Source organism: Dama dama, chromosome 22 (genome assembly GCF_033118175.1).
Source record: "Dama dama isolate Ldn47 chromosome 22, ASM3311817v1, whole genome shotgun sequence".
NCBI classification, from domain to species: domain Eukaryota; kingdom Metazoa; phylum Chordata; class Mammalia; order Artiodactyla; family Cervidae; genus Dama; species Dama dama.
The window spans coordinates 22659810-22674962 of NC_083702.1; the positions used below are offsets into that span (position 1 = coordinate 22659810).

General features: G+C 44.1%; 1 protein-coding gene across 2 annotated transcripts in view; it reads right to left on the reverse strand.

Annotated features, from left to right (window-relative positions):
* Positions 1–1778: 1778 nt before the first annotated feature.
* Positions 1779–15153, reverse strand: part of DUSP16 (dual specificity phosphatase 16) — a 91226-nt gene continuing 77851 nt past the window's right edge. For both annotated transcript variants that reach the window (XM_061125035.1, XM_061125036.1), the window contains exons 6-8: positions 14421–14580; positions 9206–9329; positions 1779–5548 (exon numbers count right to left, since the gene is read on the reverse strand). In XM_061125035.1, the coding sequence (XP_060981018.1) occupies positions 4423–5548; positions 9206–9329; positions 14421–14580 (1410 nt within the window). In that variant the 3' untranslated portion in view covers positions 1779–4422. The remainder of the gene's footprint in view (positions 5549–9205; positions 9330–14420; positions 14581–15153) is intronic.

A 15153-nucleotide genomic window follows, 5' to 3' on the forward strand; every position in this document is an offset into this window, starting at 1 on the left:
TATTACATAGTGAAGCAAGATTTATGCTAAAGACTTTTAATACAATCTTTGAAACTGTCATACTTCCCCTGACCAGAGAAGCTAGGCCACCGCTGAGCTAATAACCCTCTTCCAGTTATCCTGTTTGCTTGTGACACCCTCCTTCAAAGTCATATTCTGCATGTCCTACAAGAAAGCATTTTGAACCAACTCCAGTGTGTTAGCCAGAAGCAAAGGAATGAAACTTGTTTTTATTCCTTTGATATAGATAACCAGCTTGGTATCTGTGTACGTAAACTGCAACAATATGATTGACTTGCAACTTCTTCCAAGTTGGTGCTGTGGTAATTCTCATGGTTGATTTTTGCAACATTTCAAAGATAATAACCAAGTATAATTTTGCTGTACAAGGATGAATGAGCCACACACAAAGCAAGAAATCACATTCCTCTTTCATTGATAGAAGCAGAAGAGTAATATTTATAGAGAAAAAGCCCCTAGACCTAAATTTTGTTTACTAGACTGAAAACATTTCTGCTTAGTGTCAGAAAAGGAAAACCACCAGACAGGAGCATCTAAGATAAAATGACGGTGAGGGTCCTGATGATGAAGTTCGTGTCCACTTGTCCCATTGTGTATGCCCGACCCTTCACATCTGCACCTACCCTGCTTCCCTTTAGCCTGAGCTCTGGTCTGGTCATGTCACACCCAAACTAGCCCTTCGGTGCTGTGCCCAGCCTGCTACGGCTGGTGATCCCCTAGAGGCCCTCAAGTCTGTCTAAGTCATAACTGGCTTGACCGCCGGGCCTTCCAACACCTACAAGTTCTCATCCAAAGCCTCTCACCGAGGCACGTGCTCCCTCCTGCCACCTTACATCTTAAGGCAGATTTATTCCTACGCCTTCCCTGGTGACTCAGATAGTAAAGAATCTATGTAGGAGACTTGGGTTTGATCCTTGGGTAGGGAAGGCATGGCAACCACTCCAGTATTTTTGCCTGGAGACTCCCATGGACAGAGGAGCTTGGCAGGCTACAGTCCATGGGGTCACAGAGTCAGACACAACGGAGCAACTAACACTTTGTCTTTCTGTTCCTCTGTCCCACACCCACGTCCACTTTTTGGCAAGGTCCTAGCCAAGACAGCTCTTTCTGGTCTTCACTCACTCCGTCCAATCCTTCCTACTTTTAAATTTCCTTAAATCTAACTTCAACGCAGAAGCCTTTCACAACCAACTGAAATGATGTCACCTGTGACTATCAGTGTCATCAGTATCTTGTCTGCTTGCACTGAAGGTAAATGCTTTATTCCTTTAATGCATCATCTTTTTTTTTTTTTCCACTAACAACCTGATGAGATTGAGCTTCTAATCTCATGAGTCGTCGTGCCCACTGTCATCACTTAGAAGCAGAGAGGTCATTAGGACGTGCATGACAAGGATGGAGAACAGATCTTGAAATAACTACTCCCCCTCGGTTTTTCCTACAAGAATTCTAAAACTACAAAATGCACCATGAATGTTTGTCTTTTTTCTTCCTACTCTGAACCATTCTGGATTCACCCAGTCAGCAAATGTTTACCTTTGAGGTTTCTATGCCATAGTGTGCATCTGATGTACCCATGAAAGGATGACGATGACGGCAGTAGACTGTTAGCCCCTACGCGCGTTCCCTGTGCAAGATGGAGCCTGTGACACAGGCTGAGGACTCAGTGTTTCACCTTGAGCTGAACCCTCTGATGGGAGGCCAGCAGGCCAGGCCCCACCACGGCCTCCCTAACCCCTTGGACGTGCTGTAGAGAGAGGTCCCTTCTCATATTTATGTATAAACAGGTACCAGTTTTGATTTTATTTCATCATATTAACATTCATGACATATCAGAATGAGAAATGCACAATTGTAACCATTCAACAGCTTGCCTTACTCCAAAAGAACACTATATTCATATTACACATTTATACAGTCTTCCCACCCAACTTTACAAGTGTCCTAAACCATTTTCCAGCACTTCTCACATCGAAGTCTAGTTCTGCTGTTTAACATCACCATTCTGTGTCATCTGGTAGGCTCCAGCGCGCCCTCTGATTCACGGTGCAGAGAACCAGCCACTTGGGGCCTACGGCCACCCATGTGGCTCCAGGGCTGGCCCGAGAGGCTGTCCCCTCAGCTGGGAAGTCTCCATTCCGAGGGCTGATTATTTGACATTAGCGATCAAGAACTAAAAGCTGTAACATAGGACCACGTCGGTCACAGGAAGGAAGGGGACCATGGCCAAGAGAAATCCCGAAGGTTGGAAGGCCAGTTCAGCCCAAATATCTCATTAAAACCAAATCCCACAACCCTCCTGAAACATACAGCATTGGAGCCATTGCTTTCACTTCTCAAAAATGTTCCACAGTTGTGACCAGACTCTGGAAGCTGGGAGCTGTTACACAGTTGGTGCGTGTGTATGTAACACATCAAAAATCAATGTGTGAAACCTTGATAATTGGGTCTGATTACACCCAGAATTTGCATGTATAGAGAAAAGCTAAATCACTTAACAGAACCTTTCCAGCATGGTAACAATGCACTCGCGACACAGTTTACTCTTCATTTTACACCCATATCACAGCCCATTGTTTGTGCATAACCAGTTATGTTCTATGAAGCTCAGAATTGTCACAATCAAGTCAGTTTTGAATCATGTCACTCTATGCTGGTTTTAGCAGTCACCATAAGAAACATGAAGTCACATCCGACTCAAAGGACTGTCCATTCTCACACGTAGAAAAACCTGAGATATGAGTCAGCAACTAGCTACACTTACAGTAAAGAACAACACGAACACCCACCCACCACCCTTAAAAAAAAAAAAAAGCTGCTGACGTGAATTAAGGCTTCAAAACAGGACCAGACTGTAGCTGACAAAACTCAAGCCAGGAAGTTTAAAAGCAGGTAAGTACTATCACTTGTTTACTTGTTCTAATCACCTAGTTTCAGCTGCCAGGGTTGATTCCATACAGTGATTGTAGGTACGGACTGAGACCACTTGGTCCCGCTCCATTTTGGTGTCCCTTCTACTAAAAAATGCTGGGGGTAGTTTGAGAATAGTGTGGGTGTGTCTTTCCACTCTGCTTGCGATGAAACAAAATTTGTCTGCCTCCTCCTCACCTTTCTATACCATTGAGTTCTGAGCACTCCTGGCTTACGAAAGCCTCTCAGCCCTAGCAGTATGAAAGCCTAAGGAAATCGTAGAAAATACCACCTTCGTCACGTGCTAAGGGGAAAAAAAAAAACCACTGAGAAAATAAAAGCCCCCTGCTGCTCCTCAGTAATTTTATCTTCTCTTACCTTCCACCATTTTCTGCCTCTTGGTAGTTTCCAATAAAATTCTACCTTATTGTTCCATTTTCACAAAATACCTCTGTGCAGTGAAACCAAAATAGAAAATACCTAGTTTGGCTGAGACCTTGAAGGGGGTGCTGCTCTGCTACCAAATAAATTCACATCTGGCTTGAAACCAGGTTAACCTTTACTTCCCAGGATTAACAAGCCCATCTTGAACAGTTTTGATTTAGAAAGAGGGAGGTAGACTCATTTAGCCTCCCAACATTAGCTTAAATCATGATGCTGCCCGATTCCTGGCTGTTCAGTTGATCTCAGATAGCTTCACCTTCCTTCTTCACAAAGCCAAGAAGAAGAAAGAGGAGCCGGACCACTTCCATCCAGGCCTAACTGGAAATGCCTGCAGAGACCGTCTAAATTGGTCGAAAGGTGTGACTAGCTACCTACCTGTTCACAATGCCTAGAAACCGGGCCACCAGACCTGGTAGTGGTGAAAGCCCCGACTTTCTGTCTGAGGTACTGGGGTTGCTCTAAAGTAGGTCTTGGCAAGGCCCCCTAATGGTCGGTCAGCAGAATGACGCTGGCAGCCAGCGCAGCGGCTGGCGGGTGCGCTTGGATCTGTGCATCGGCTTTGGACGTGATGGTTCCTTGTGGATTTACCATTAGGTTTTGTTCCTAACGGGGTCTCCCCGCCCGACCCACAGGCTGGCTCAGTCTCAGCGCTAAGGTGCACTACGGAAGGGACCAGACAGGACTAGGATCTGAGATCTCTTTGTAGCACAACAAGAGAACGGTGGGGTCTTCCGTCCTCCAACTCCAAGTAGAACTCAGTCTAGTAAGAACGGGAGGATGTGCAATCCATTGCATAGAACTGTGTCACGTGTCTGGGGGAAAGCTGGCCTGGGCCCTTCCACTCGTGTTGAGAGAAGTATTAGCTGCTCTCTCAACTGCAGATGTTAAAAAAAAAAAAAAGAACGGTGTGGATCCATGTGTTGTTTTTACACCATAGCTCCATTTTCCAAAAATATATATGTACATATATATATTTCAGATTTACAGGGAATTAGTTTTCGTGAACAAGACAAGTCCTGTCCACGGGAGTCACAAGTGTCCTCCTGCTCAGGAGACCTCGATGATTTCCATGCTGCCTGAAAAGCTTGACTGGCTGCCCACCTTGCCCAGTTCCTCCCGCGAGCGGTTCTCAGACCTGATGCTCTCACCGAACTCCATCTGGCAGCTGCGACGCTTGAACTGCTTCTCGAAGGGGCTCTCCTCGTGCCAGCTGCGCCGGGAGTCGGCCCTGTCGCCGGGCTTGTGGCGCCGGCGCACCGAGTGCCCGGGGTCCCCGCCACACGTGGGCAGCTGGCTGCAGCTGAAGGCAGGGTGGCCCGCGCGGCCCCCGTAGACGGCCGAGGCCGAGTAGAAGTGCGGGGGCTCTGGTGTGAAATACCAGCTCTTGGTCAGGGCCGGGGCGGAGGTCTGGGGGGCCAGGAGGTCCGAGTGCCAGCCCTCCAGGCCCAGCCCCGTGGCCGACGTGGCCAGGTGCTGCTGGCTGGCCGAGAGGCCGAAGAGGAAGCGGGGCTGCCCGCGGTCCTCCACGCTCCCGCTGCGGTGCAGGGGCGACCACAGGGGCCGCCCCGGCCGGGGCCGCGCACCCTGGCCGCTGCCGTCGGAGGGCCGGGGCGGCGGGGCCTCCTCGCGGTCCGGGCTGGCCTCTGGCGTCTGCTCTGACACCTCCTGCACCGGAGAGAACTGGCAGGGCTGGCAGGACTTGCCCGCGCCTTCCAGGCCGGAGGCGGCGGGCTTGTAGAGCTCCAGGGCGGCCTCGGGCGATGAGAGCCCGCCGGACGTCGGGGACACCGACTTGATGTCCAGCGAGAAGGAGCGCTTGAGGCGGCCACTGTCCTCCAGCCTGTCCGAGGGCAGGTGGAGCCCGTTGAGCGCCTGGACCAGGGGGCTGTCGTCGGGGGCCGTGCTGGGAGGTGCAGGCCGGGGCCCCGCCCCCTCGGAGGGAGCGGGAGCCGGGCGGGTGCGGGGAAGCCCTGGGGGCAGCTGGCTCCCCTGTGCGCCCTCCACGGGGCCCGGCCCGGCAACCGACTCGCTTGGCTTCTCCAGGGGCAGCAGCTTCAGTTTGCTCTTGGGCCCAGCGACCCCGGTCTGGCTCTTAATCCTCTTCTCGTAGTCCAGGAGCTGGCCCAGGAAATTGAAGTTGGGAGATATAGTAGGTCTTTTTTCTTTCACAAATCTGTGAGGAGTGGGAAAAACCAAAAAGGCTTGAATCTGACAGCTGACCTGTTAAAGTTATTCAGGTACAGTAAGTGAAGAGGTGAGACTGAATGATCAGAGAGGTCTTCCCAAGACCTTTGGAAGATGGCTGGTTTAAAAGTTCAGGGAGCAGGTGGAGGAGGAGGTATGAGCCTCTGCCTTGGGGAGCTTTACAGGAGGACCCTGAGAATGCTAGAAAGCAGGGAGCCCAGCCCCAAAAGTTCTAGGTTCATCCTCCCTATTTTCAAGGACTTAAGGCTTCCAGTGGGTTTCCCTGGTTAGTTTAGCTGGTAAAGAATCCGCCTGCAATGCAGGAGACCCCAGTTCGATTCCTGGGCTGGCAAGTTTTCTTGGAGAAGGGATAGGCTAACCCCTACAGTATTCTTGGGCTTCCCTGGTGGCTTAGAGGGTAAAGAATCTGCCTGCAATGCAGGAGACCTGGGTTCGATCCCTGGGTTGGGACGATCCCCTGGAGGAGGGCATGGCAACCTACTCCAGTATTCTTGCCTGGAGAATCCCCATGGTCAGAGGAGCCTGGTGGGCTCCAGTCCATGGGGTCACAAAGAGTCGAACACGACTGAGGGACTTCAGCATGTGCACAATGTTTCCCATGCAGCTGGTAAGAGATGATTCTTTCCTCACCACCTGGGACACCCTCACCCCCCACCCCGCCCCTGCTCTGGTGTTCCCATCAGAAGTATAGCTTAACAGGCACGCCACCTTCAACTTTCCAATGTCAACGTCCCCACAGTGACTTCGAGAAATTTCACATCTATAATTAATGACCAAAAGAGAGAGGGTATCAGATGGCCAGAGCATCAAAGCACACACTTCTCAGTTCCCTGCTCTTTGTATTTAATGGGAGAGAATAACCAGTCACACAGTGGACTCTGTCTGCTAAGCATGATGTTAATGCACTAACAAGAGTATTAGCTCATTCCGCCCTCAAAACTACCCTCCATCACAGAGGTACACACAGTCCTTATGTGACTTGCCCCAGTCACACAGTTATTAAAGGATGGGGCTGGGATTCAAAACCAGGTCTAACATCTGGATTCATTCCTGTAACCACCTTGTTAAAAGAGTCACCAAGGGATCAAAACTAGTAGTAAACAGCTTTTCCATTTCATTGCAGAAACAAAGATTCAGAAATAGTAGATATGTTCTTTAGTGGCCCCTGACTCTCACGGACATGCCTCAGAAGATGAAGGAGTGAAACTACCCTAAGAATTTGAATAAGGAAGGAAAGAGAAAACTCAAAAATAAACTCCTTAGAAATACGTAACCTAAAGCAAAAATTAACAAAGCCAGAAATAACTGGCTCAACTGTGACAAGTGTAAATACAGGGTCTTCATGCTAAGATCCCCTATGAGGATATGAGGGTGCCTTTCCTGCTGGTTTGTGTGGGGTTCAGGAGGACCTTAGGGGGCTAAGCCAGAGGGGAGGACCCGCCTTCCCACTTCCTTCCTCCAGTGAGAAACCGTTCGAGTAGCTCATTTCTTTGTTCCAAATTTTCCAACTTGAGAAAAAAAATCCTATTGTTACAACAGGTCTGGTTCTGTGTGCATATATTTATTGATCCGTTATCACATGGAGACTAACCACCTCTATCCAACAAGATACACAGAGGGCTCTGCTTCATATGTCCCTCAACACAACCCCAGTCCTTGGTGCTGCCGTCACTGGCTGCCTTCTGTCTGGAGAATGAGATTGGGGGCAACCAGTCAAAATTATACACTGCAAAATCTGGGCAAGTCTATGGACGGCCACATGCAAATCAACGAGGTTAAAACACACCCTCACACCATACATAAAAAATAAACTCAAAATGGCTTAAAGACTTAAATATAAGACATGACACCATAAAAGTCCTAAAAGAAAACATAGGCAAAATATTCTCTGACATAAATTGTACTGATGTTTTCTTAAGACCGTCTCCCAAGGTAATAGAAATAAAAACCAAAATAAACAAATGGGACCCAATCAATCTTAGGAGCTTTGGCACAGCAAAGGAAACCATAAAACAAAAAGACAACCAAGGAATGAGAGAAAATATTTGCAAATGATGTGACTGACAAGGGCTTAATTTCTAAAATATACAAACAATCCAATAAAAAAATGGGCAGAAGACCTAAATAGATATTTCACCAAAGAAGACATACAGATGGCCAATGGGGACATGAAAAAGACGTCTGTCATCGCTAATTAGAGACATGCAAATCAAAACTACAGTGAGATATCACCTCCCACAAATCACAATGGTCATCACTGAAAAGTCTACAAATAATACATGTTGGAGAGGTTATGGAGAAAAGGGAACCTTCTTACACCATTGATGGGAAGGTAAATTAGTGTGGCCACTACAGAAGTTCCTCAAAAAACAAAATAGAGTTGCCATATGATCCAGCAATCCCACTCTTGGGCATATACTCAGACAAAAGTATAATTTCAAAAAATACATTCACACCAATGTTCACAGCAGCACTATTCACAATAGCCAAGACACGGAAACGACCTAAATGTTCACCAACAGATGAATGGATAAAGATGTGTGTGTACACACACACACGAATATTACTCAGCCATGAAAAAGAATGAAATAATGCCAGTAGCAACAACATGGGTGGCCCTAGAGATTATCATACTAAGTGAAGTCAGAAATAGAGAAATACCATATGCTGTCACTTCTATGTGGGATCTAAAACACAAGTGAACATATCTACAAAACAGACATAAGAACAAACCTGTGATTGCCAAGGGAGGGGAGGGGAAGATTGGGCGCTTGGGATTAGCCGGTGTCAACTATTATATATAGGCTGGATAAACAACAAGGTCCTAATATCCTGTGATAAACCATAATGGAAAAGAATATAAAAAAGAATATGTGCCTGCATAGCTGAATCACTTTGCCACACAGCAGAAATTACCAACATTGTAAATTAATTATGCTTCAATAAATATTAAAAAAAAAAAAAAACTGGGCAAGTCTAGATTGTGAATGGAGTTTGACAATTATTTGGTTTTATACTTACATATGCTGGACTTTATCCTCAGTGAAAGTGAGAGAGAGTCTGAAGCACAGTAGGAATTCTATAATGAGTATTCTCCTGGAGCATTTTTTCTCATGTGTAAATTAGAACAAATGATATTTCTCTAGGGAAAGATCTCTAGATTTGCTGTTTCTTAAACTTAAAAAAACTCAGGACTTCCCTGGTGGCTCAGATGGTAAAGAATCTGCCTGCAGTGCAGGAGACCCAGGTTCGATCCCTAGGTCATAAAGATCCTCTGGAGAAGGGAATGGCACCCACTCCAGTATTCTTGCCTGGAGAACCTCATGGGCAGAGGACCCTGGCGGGCTACAGTCCATGGGGTCGCAAAGAGTTGGACATGACTGAGTGTCTAATACTTTCACTTTTTTCAAACTTAATAAAGCAGCTGAGGATGAACTTGATTCATGGGAGGGTAGAATTAGTGCTAAATTATAAAAATACATTTTTCTCCAACCTTGAAACATTTAAAAATCAAGTCACCTGTAAAGAGTGTTAACTAAAATAATCGTGGTCACCCACTCTCATATCTCCTCATGATTCAGGTCAAAGGAGAAGCCACTCACACAGGGCATGTTCCTGTCCTCACCTGTAAGCTTCATCCAAGGACATGTCCATCCTCTTCATGATGTAGGCAATGGCGATGGTGGCGGAGCGGGAGATCCCTGCCAAGCAGTGCACAAGGACACATCCATTGGAGGCTTTTGCTTTCTCTGTAGGAGTCAAATTCAGAAAAGATCATTAACAACAACTTTGTTCAGCAGTAAAGTCGTGTTTCCATGTACTCACACAATGTCCGTCACCTGCCGACGCAAAGTAAAGTCCCTCTCTTGATACTTATCTATTTTCCCTTTCAATACTCTTTTAAGGAGGTAGGGAACACGATTTCTCCACCATTTTCATAGAGAACAGAGAAGGTCCCCACATGTGTTAATAAGCAATTTGTCCCTAATCCAGGCTGCCTCTCATTCAATACATTTCACTGCATTTTTTAATTATATAATATTTTTATGACTCTCCCTGAGTATAAATCATAGATTGTGATCACATGATTCTACTTGCTTGGCATAGAAAACTTCAAAAATACAGAATAGTATACAAGAAAATAACATCCAAAATCCTAAGATTTTAGCTAATATTTTGTTTACCCATGTTGTCTGACACTTCAGCTTTTTGCTAATTACATAAGAGACCTTTTTCCAGTTTTAAGAAACAACTGACATATAACATATTTTAGGTGTATGACATAATGATTTAAATATATAAGATTAAATTTTAAAAGCACTTTTTCCTTTTAAACATACGTGACACATTACTGTGTAAACAGCAGGGAGGTGGGGAGGGGGAGACCTAGTCACAGTGACACTACATCACAACGTGAAAAGATGCCAAATCAAGGATCTTAAATGCCAACCCACAGAACCCTTCTTCCTCATAGAAAAATAGCTTCCCCAATTTTCTCCAGGAGACTTTTCGCTACGACATAAAATGGCTCACTGAACTTTATTTCTGAACTCAAGGAGAAACCATGTGTGCACCATGAATCAGGTTTAGTGGGTCCTTGAATGAGGACCAAGGGAACTCTGACCTCTTCCCTGAGATCATACTATCACACTGCGTCATGCTCACTGCCCATAACATGGCAGGACTCTGTTAGAAGCAAGAACCAGGGAAATTCAATCACACAGTCCTGCCACCTCTCACTGTAGATGAGCTTTAAAAGCTTTCTCGGGGGTTAGGATGAAGTTACCCCAGAGCCTGGAAGCAACCACCACTTCAGTCGGTACTATGACAGCCTCAATTCTGAACAGTTAACCTGTGTGCTTACCTGCTGCCATCAACTTCCCTTTTCGTTCTGTTTTCATTGATTAACTATCAAAAGTTTACCAAGCCTTATGTTAATGTTCCTGTAATTAACAGCTATCCCAGGGACTCTGCTCTGGCAGCTGAATAACACAAGGCTCCAGTCTTGCCACCTCTGTTTACGTATTAAAAACATCTAACGGGCATGATGTATTATTTGTTATATACAGAGCACTGAAGGGCTTTGAGGTAGTACATGAACAATCAAGCAGTTTCCCTTTAAATAGAGAAATCAAACACAATAAAACAATAACAAAGGAATACAAGACAACATTGAAATAAAGAAATAAGGACACACTATACAACATAATAGTACATAAACTCATGTCCACAAAGTCCACGACCTCCTGGGCCTCCACAGCTCTCCTCCCCCTCTATACTAGTCAGTATTTAGCCTAGACTGCTCTTAGTACTTCCTTTTTAACCTTGGCTACTGAGAAGCTCAAAGCCAAGGTTTTCACTCAATTTCAACAGGGAACTGTGATTCGGATTTTACTGGGCCTTTATTAGCCACACATTACTTGGTTCTCGATCTTCTATCCCATTTTAATGGTAATATGGATGAATGTGTGTTACCTTCTGATCCCAACCTCTTCCTGTAAGCTGCTTCAAATTCTTACTGGAAATAGGCTGGCTTGAAATATTTTTTTAATGTTGACAGTATCCTCTCATTTTTAGTAATTATCTCAGAACTAGACTCGAAGGGCCGAGAAGGGTTTTGCTTCTAATGCTCTCCCAAAGTACTAAACACTGAGCACACAGTATAAACCCTGTATACACAGGCCGGCTGGCCGATACATATTTTAAAAGGTAATCTTTATAAAAAAAAATTGAAAAAGGCTGGAAGGAAATAAAGCTATGATGATAACAGATGTGTTAGGATGTTGAGGGTATAGGTTTCCTTTTCTCTGTTTTTCAAATTTTCTGTGTGGTACTTATAGTGCTTTTACAACTGTTTGGATGATGTATTTTAAAAATCTAATTAAAAAGTGATTATATGGAAGTGGAGCTCATTAGAATACATTTCTTGTCAGAACTGTGTGCTAAACTGAGTCTCTTAAGGCAAAGGAAGGAATGCCCATAGACCTGGAGAAGAGAAGGGAAACATTCAACAAAGACCCACAGTGGGGCTGGACCACTGCTCAGAAAAGAGGCTTGCCTGGTGCATGCTAGGTGGGAAGGGACTGAACCGGAGGTTCTCAGAGGTGGGGAGCAGCTGCTGGAGAGTCTGGGAAACTCGGGCAAAGGACCCGAGACACTTAAGTAGCCTCTGCAGGTGCTGAATAGGGGCAACAGGAAGGCATGGATGGGGAAAACTGGAAATTAAAACAAAAGCAGGTTGCTAGTACAACAATCCAAGGATAAGAAAAAGATATATGTACTTTTCAGTTTTGCCTATATTTTTCTTTTATCAATTCAAGGTTAAAAAAGAGGAGGTGGGGGGAAGTTCAAGAGGGAGGGGACATATGTATATACCTATGGCTGATTCATGTTGATATCTGGCAGAAACCTATGCAATTCTGTAAAGGAATTACCCTTCAATTGAAAAATGAATGAATTAAAAAAAAAAAGAAGATAACAAATGAAATGGATGAAGGGGAGAAGTTACAAAGGTGAAAATGGAGGAAGTAATAACTGAGGTGGCAGAGTACATCTCTAAGGAAAAATAGAAAAAGGCTTCTCAGATAATTTTTTAATTCAGCTACTATTTATTAACAGCCAGTTACAAGTCAGGCACTATGCAAATGTTTATATGTATTATCTATTTTAATCCATAAAACATCCTTATAAGGTATATACAGGTATACAGTATACCTTATAAGATAAATACATTATCTTCAGTCATCAGATCAGTAGACTAAGGAACAGAGAATTTTTAGTAACTCACCCAGAATCACTTAACTGGTAACCAAGGGAGGCAGGACTCAAATACAGTTTGGCTTCAAAGTATATCCTCTTAATTACCTCCCTGTGTTGCCTACAAAAGCCCTGAGTTTGCTGTGGGGGAGGTGGGACAGGAGCCTGTACAAACAGTCAGCTGGGCTGGGGGCCTGGTCAGGGTCCCAAGCACAGACAGGCAATTGTGCTCATCTCCACCTCCCTCTCCTAAAAGCAAAGGCAACACTCAAACCTGAGCCTTTCCAACAAACCCAGGAGCTTACTGAAATTTAATCTGAAAGATAAAAAGTATGAGCCTGAAGTTAGTAAGTCCTGGTACGAGGGTACATCTTTATGTTCTCTGCCATGACTAACCAAGGCTTTAAATGGCCTGGCGGAGACTAGCACCTCTAGTGAACACAGGCTGAATTCCACCGTGGGCTGGAGGTATTGCACTGGATGGTCTGGGTGGGAAAAGGGTGGTGGCCCTAACAGTAAATAGGGCCAAGCAAGTGAACTACTGGTAAGTAAAAATATCTTCAGATATACAATTATAATATATATTTGGGTATGTATCTCACCAACTTGGAACATGGTAAAGTTCCTTTTGTATGAATTAAAAGCAGCCAATAGCTCCCATGAAGTCAAAGAAAAGTAAGCTGGAGGCAAAGTTCCCTCTTTCTTACCAACCCTCCTAAAGCTTAGACACTGTCATGACTTAACAGAATCAGCTTTTCTTCTGAATTTAGGCTCTGAAACCATACTTTTAGTTGAAATCAGAGCCAATTACCTCTGGATCAATGTGACATTTAATGGGAACATTAACTATAACCGTCGTCTTTCAAACAGGCAAACACTGAATGATATGCTGAATACTTCCTAGAAGTAGAATGGTGGGAAAAATTAATTATGGGAGTTTTGTTTGTGATGATTTCCATGCGAATTACCTAAGCCATTTATCTTCTGGTGTTTCACAGGATGCATGTCTATTAAAGAGAAGTCTTGGCAATCTGAAATCTTGAGAAAAGGGGGATCTGTTTCAAAATTACCCAAAGTTCCAAAAGCACTGTCTAGAAAATTCCTCTCACAGATGAAAGGATAGAGTGGGGGGCTTAATTTACACAGTTACATTGTTTAAAAGGAATCAGTTCTTTTAAAAAAAAAACACTTTCAGTAATCAATTCAAGAGTATTTAGTTATGGATGACGGTGCTCCAGCTCATGACTGGGGGAAAACCAACGAAAACTTCTCACATGGACATCAAGAGTCACACCTAGTCATGCTGCCCAGGAGCAACGAACCCATGTCATTGGTTTAGCCATTTTCCACCAAAACCACATTTCAAGTAAATGTCACTGATTTCCTACCAGCAGACCTGATTTCAAGGCACCAAAAATGTCATAGCAGTGCCAGAAGCTGGGAGCTGGGGAGGCTCCAGGGCTGACGGGCCCAGTGAGCAGAACAAAGTACCATCCAGACCAGACCCTGTCACAGTCATCGCCAAGGAATGACCGCACAAATGTGAGTGTGTGTGTTTCATTAGACCCAATACTACTAATACTTGAAATTGCTGGCACACAGATGGAGGCTTAGGAATCTTGTGACATAAAAACTTTAAATGTAATGGGATTAGTTTCCACAGGACTTGGCTGTTCTCTGGGGAAAGCACAGCAGCAAGGCAGAAACAGGTTAAGGAATGCCACCAGAGTTTCCAAAAGTCTTTTATAGGATCTGATGAAGTGGATGGCAAGTTTAATCCCAGAAAGTTTAACCTATTTTCAAACACTCGCAAATCTGTAATCACAGATCCCATCAGGCTTAACCCTGGGAATGTTCGAGTTAGCTAAGATGTCACAAGGCCAGTCCCTTAGGGACAGCATGGCCCACACGGCACATACGTCACCTGGCCACGGAATGAGATAAGCGGCGTCATGTTTGTTTTCAGACTTGTGAAATATGTGAAGTAGGTTCCTTTTCTCTAATGAGAGAAAGGGGGAGGGAGGGGTATACTCATACATGAGACTATAACCCAAAGGATTTGTAATATCACTTGAGCTACTTACCAATAAAATCCACTGATTTGTCCAACCACGGCAAAATTTTCTCACAAAAGCTATCATTCACAGGCACTCGCAGGAAATGAGATTCGGGGATAAAGTCAGGCTTGGGGCAGGTATTGCTGGCATTTAAAACATAACCAATCCCATTCTGTTGCATCAGCTCCTAGGGAAGGAAAGAACAATTAAAGTGACATAACGTAATAGCACGATCATTTTGAAAGAGAAAAACGTAACATGATGATTAAAATGACTAGTTTCCTTGAAGCGATCAGGTTTCATTCAGTCGGTAAAATCCAAAAACCTAGCACAATGACATGTGAAGACAAGTTTAAAGCAGAATTTTTAAAAATTGAAGTATAGTTAATTTATAATGTGTTAGTTTCAAGTGTACAGCAAAGGGACTCAGTTATACATGTTACATACTCTTTTATATATTTTTTAATGTATATATTTATATATTCTTTTTTATGTAGTTAAATATATAGTTACATATTTACAGAATACTGAATTTAGTTTCCTGTGCTATACAGCAAGCCCTTGTTGTTTATCTATTTTACATATTTACATGTTAAACCCAAATTCCTAATTTATCCTCTCCCTCCCAGCTTTCGCCTCTGGTAACCAAAAGTTTGTTTTTCTTCATCTGTGAGTCTGTTTCTGTTTTGCCTATAGGTTCATCTGTATCATTTTTCTTAGATTCTACATATAAGTGATATCAGATGATATGTCTTTCTCT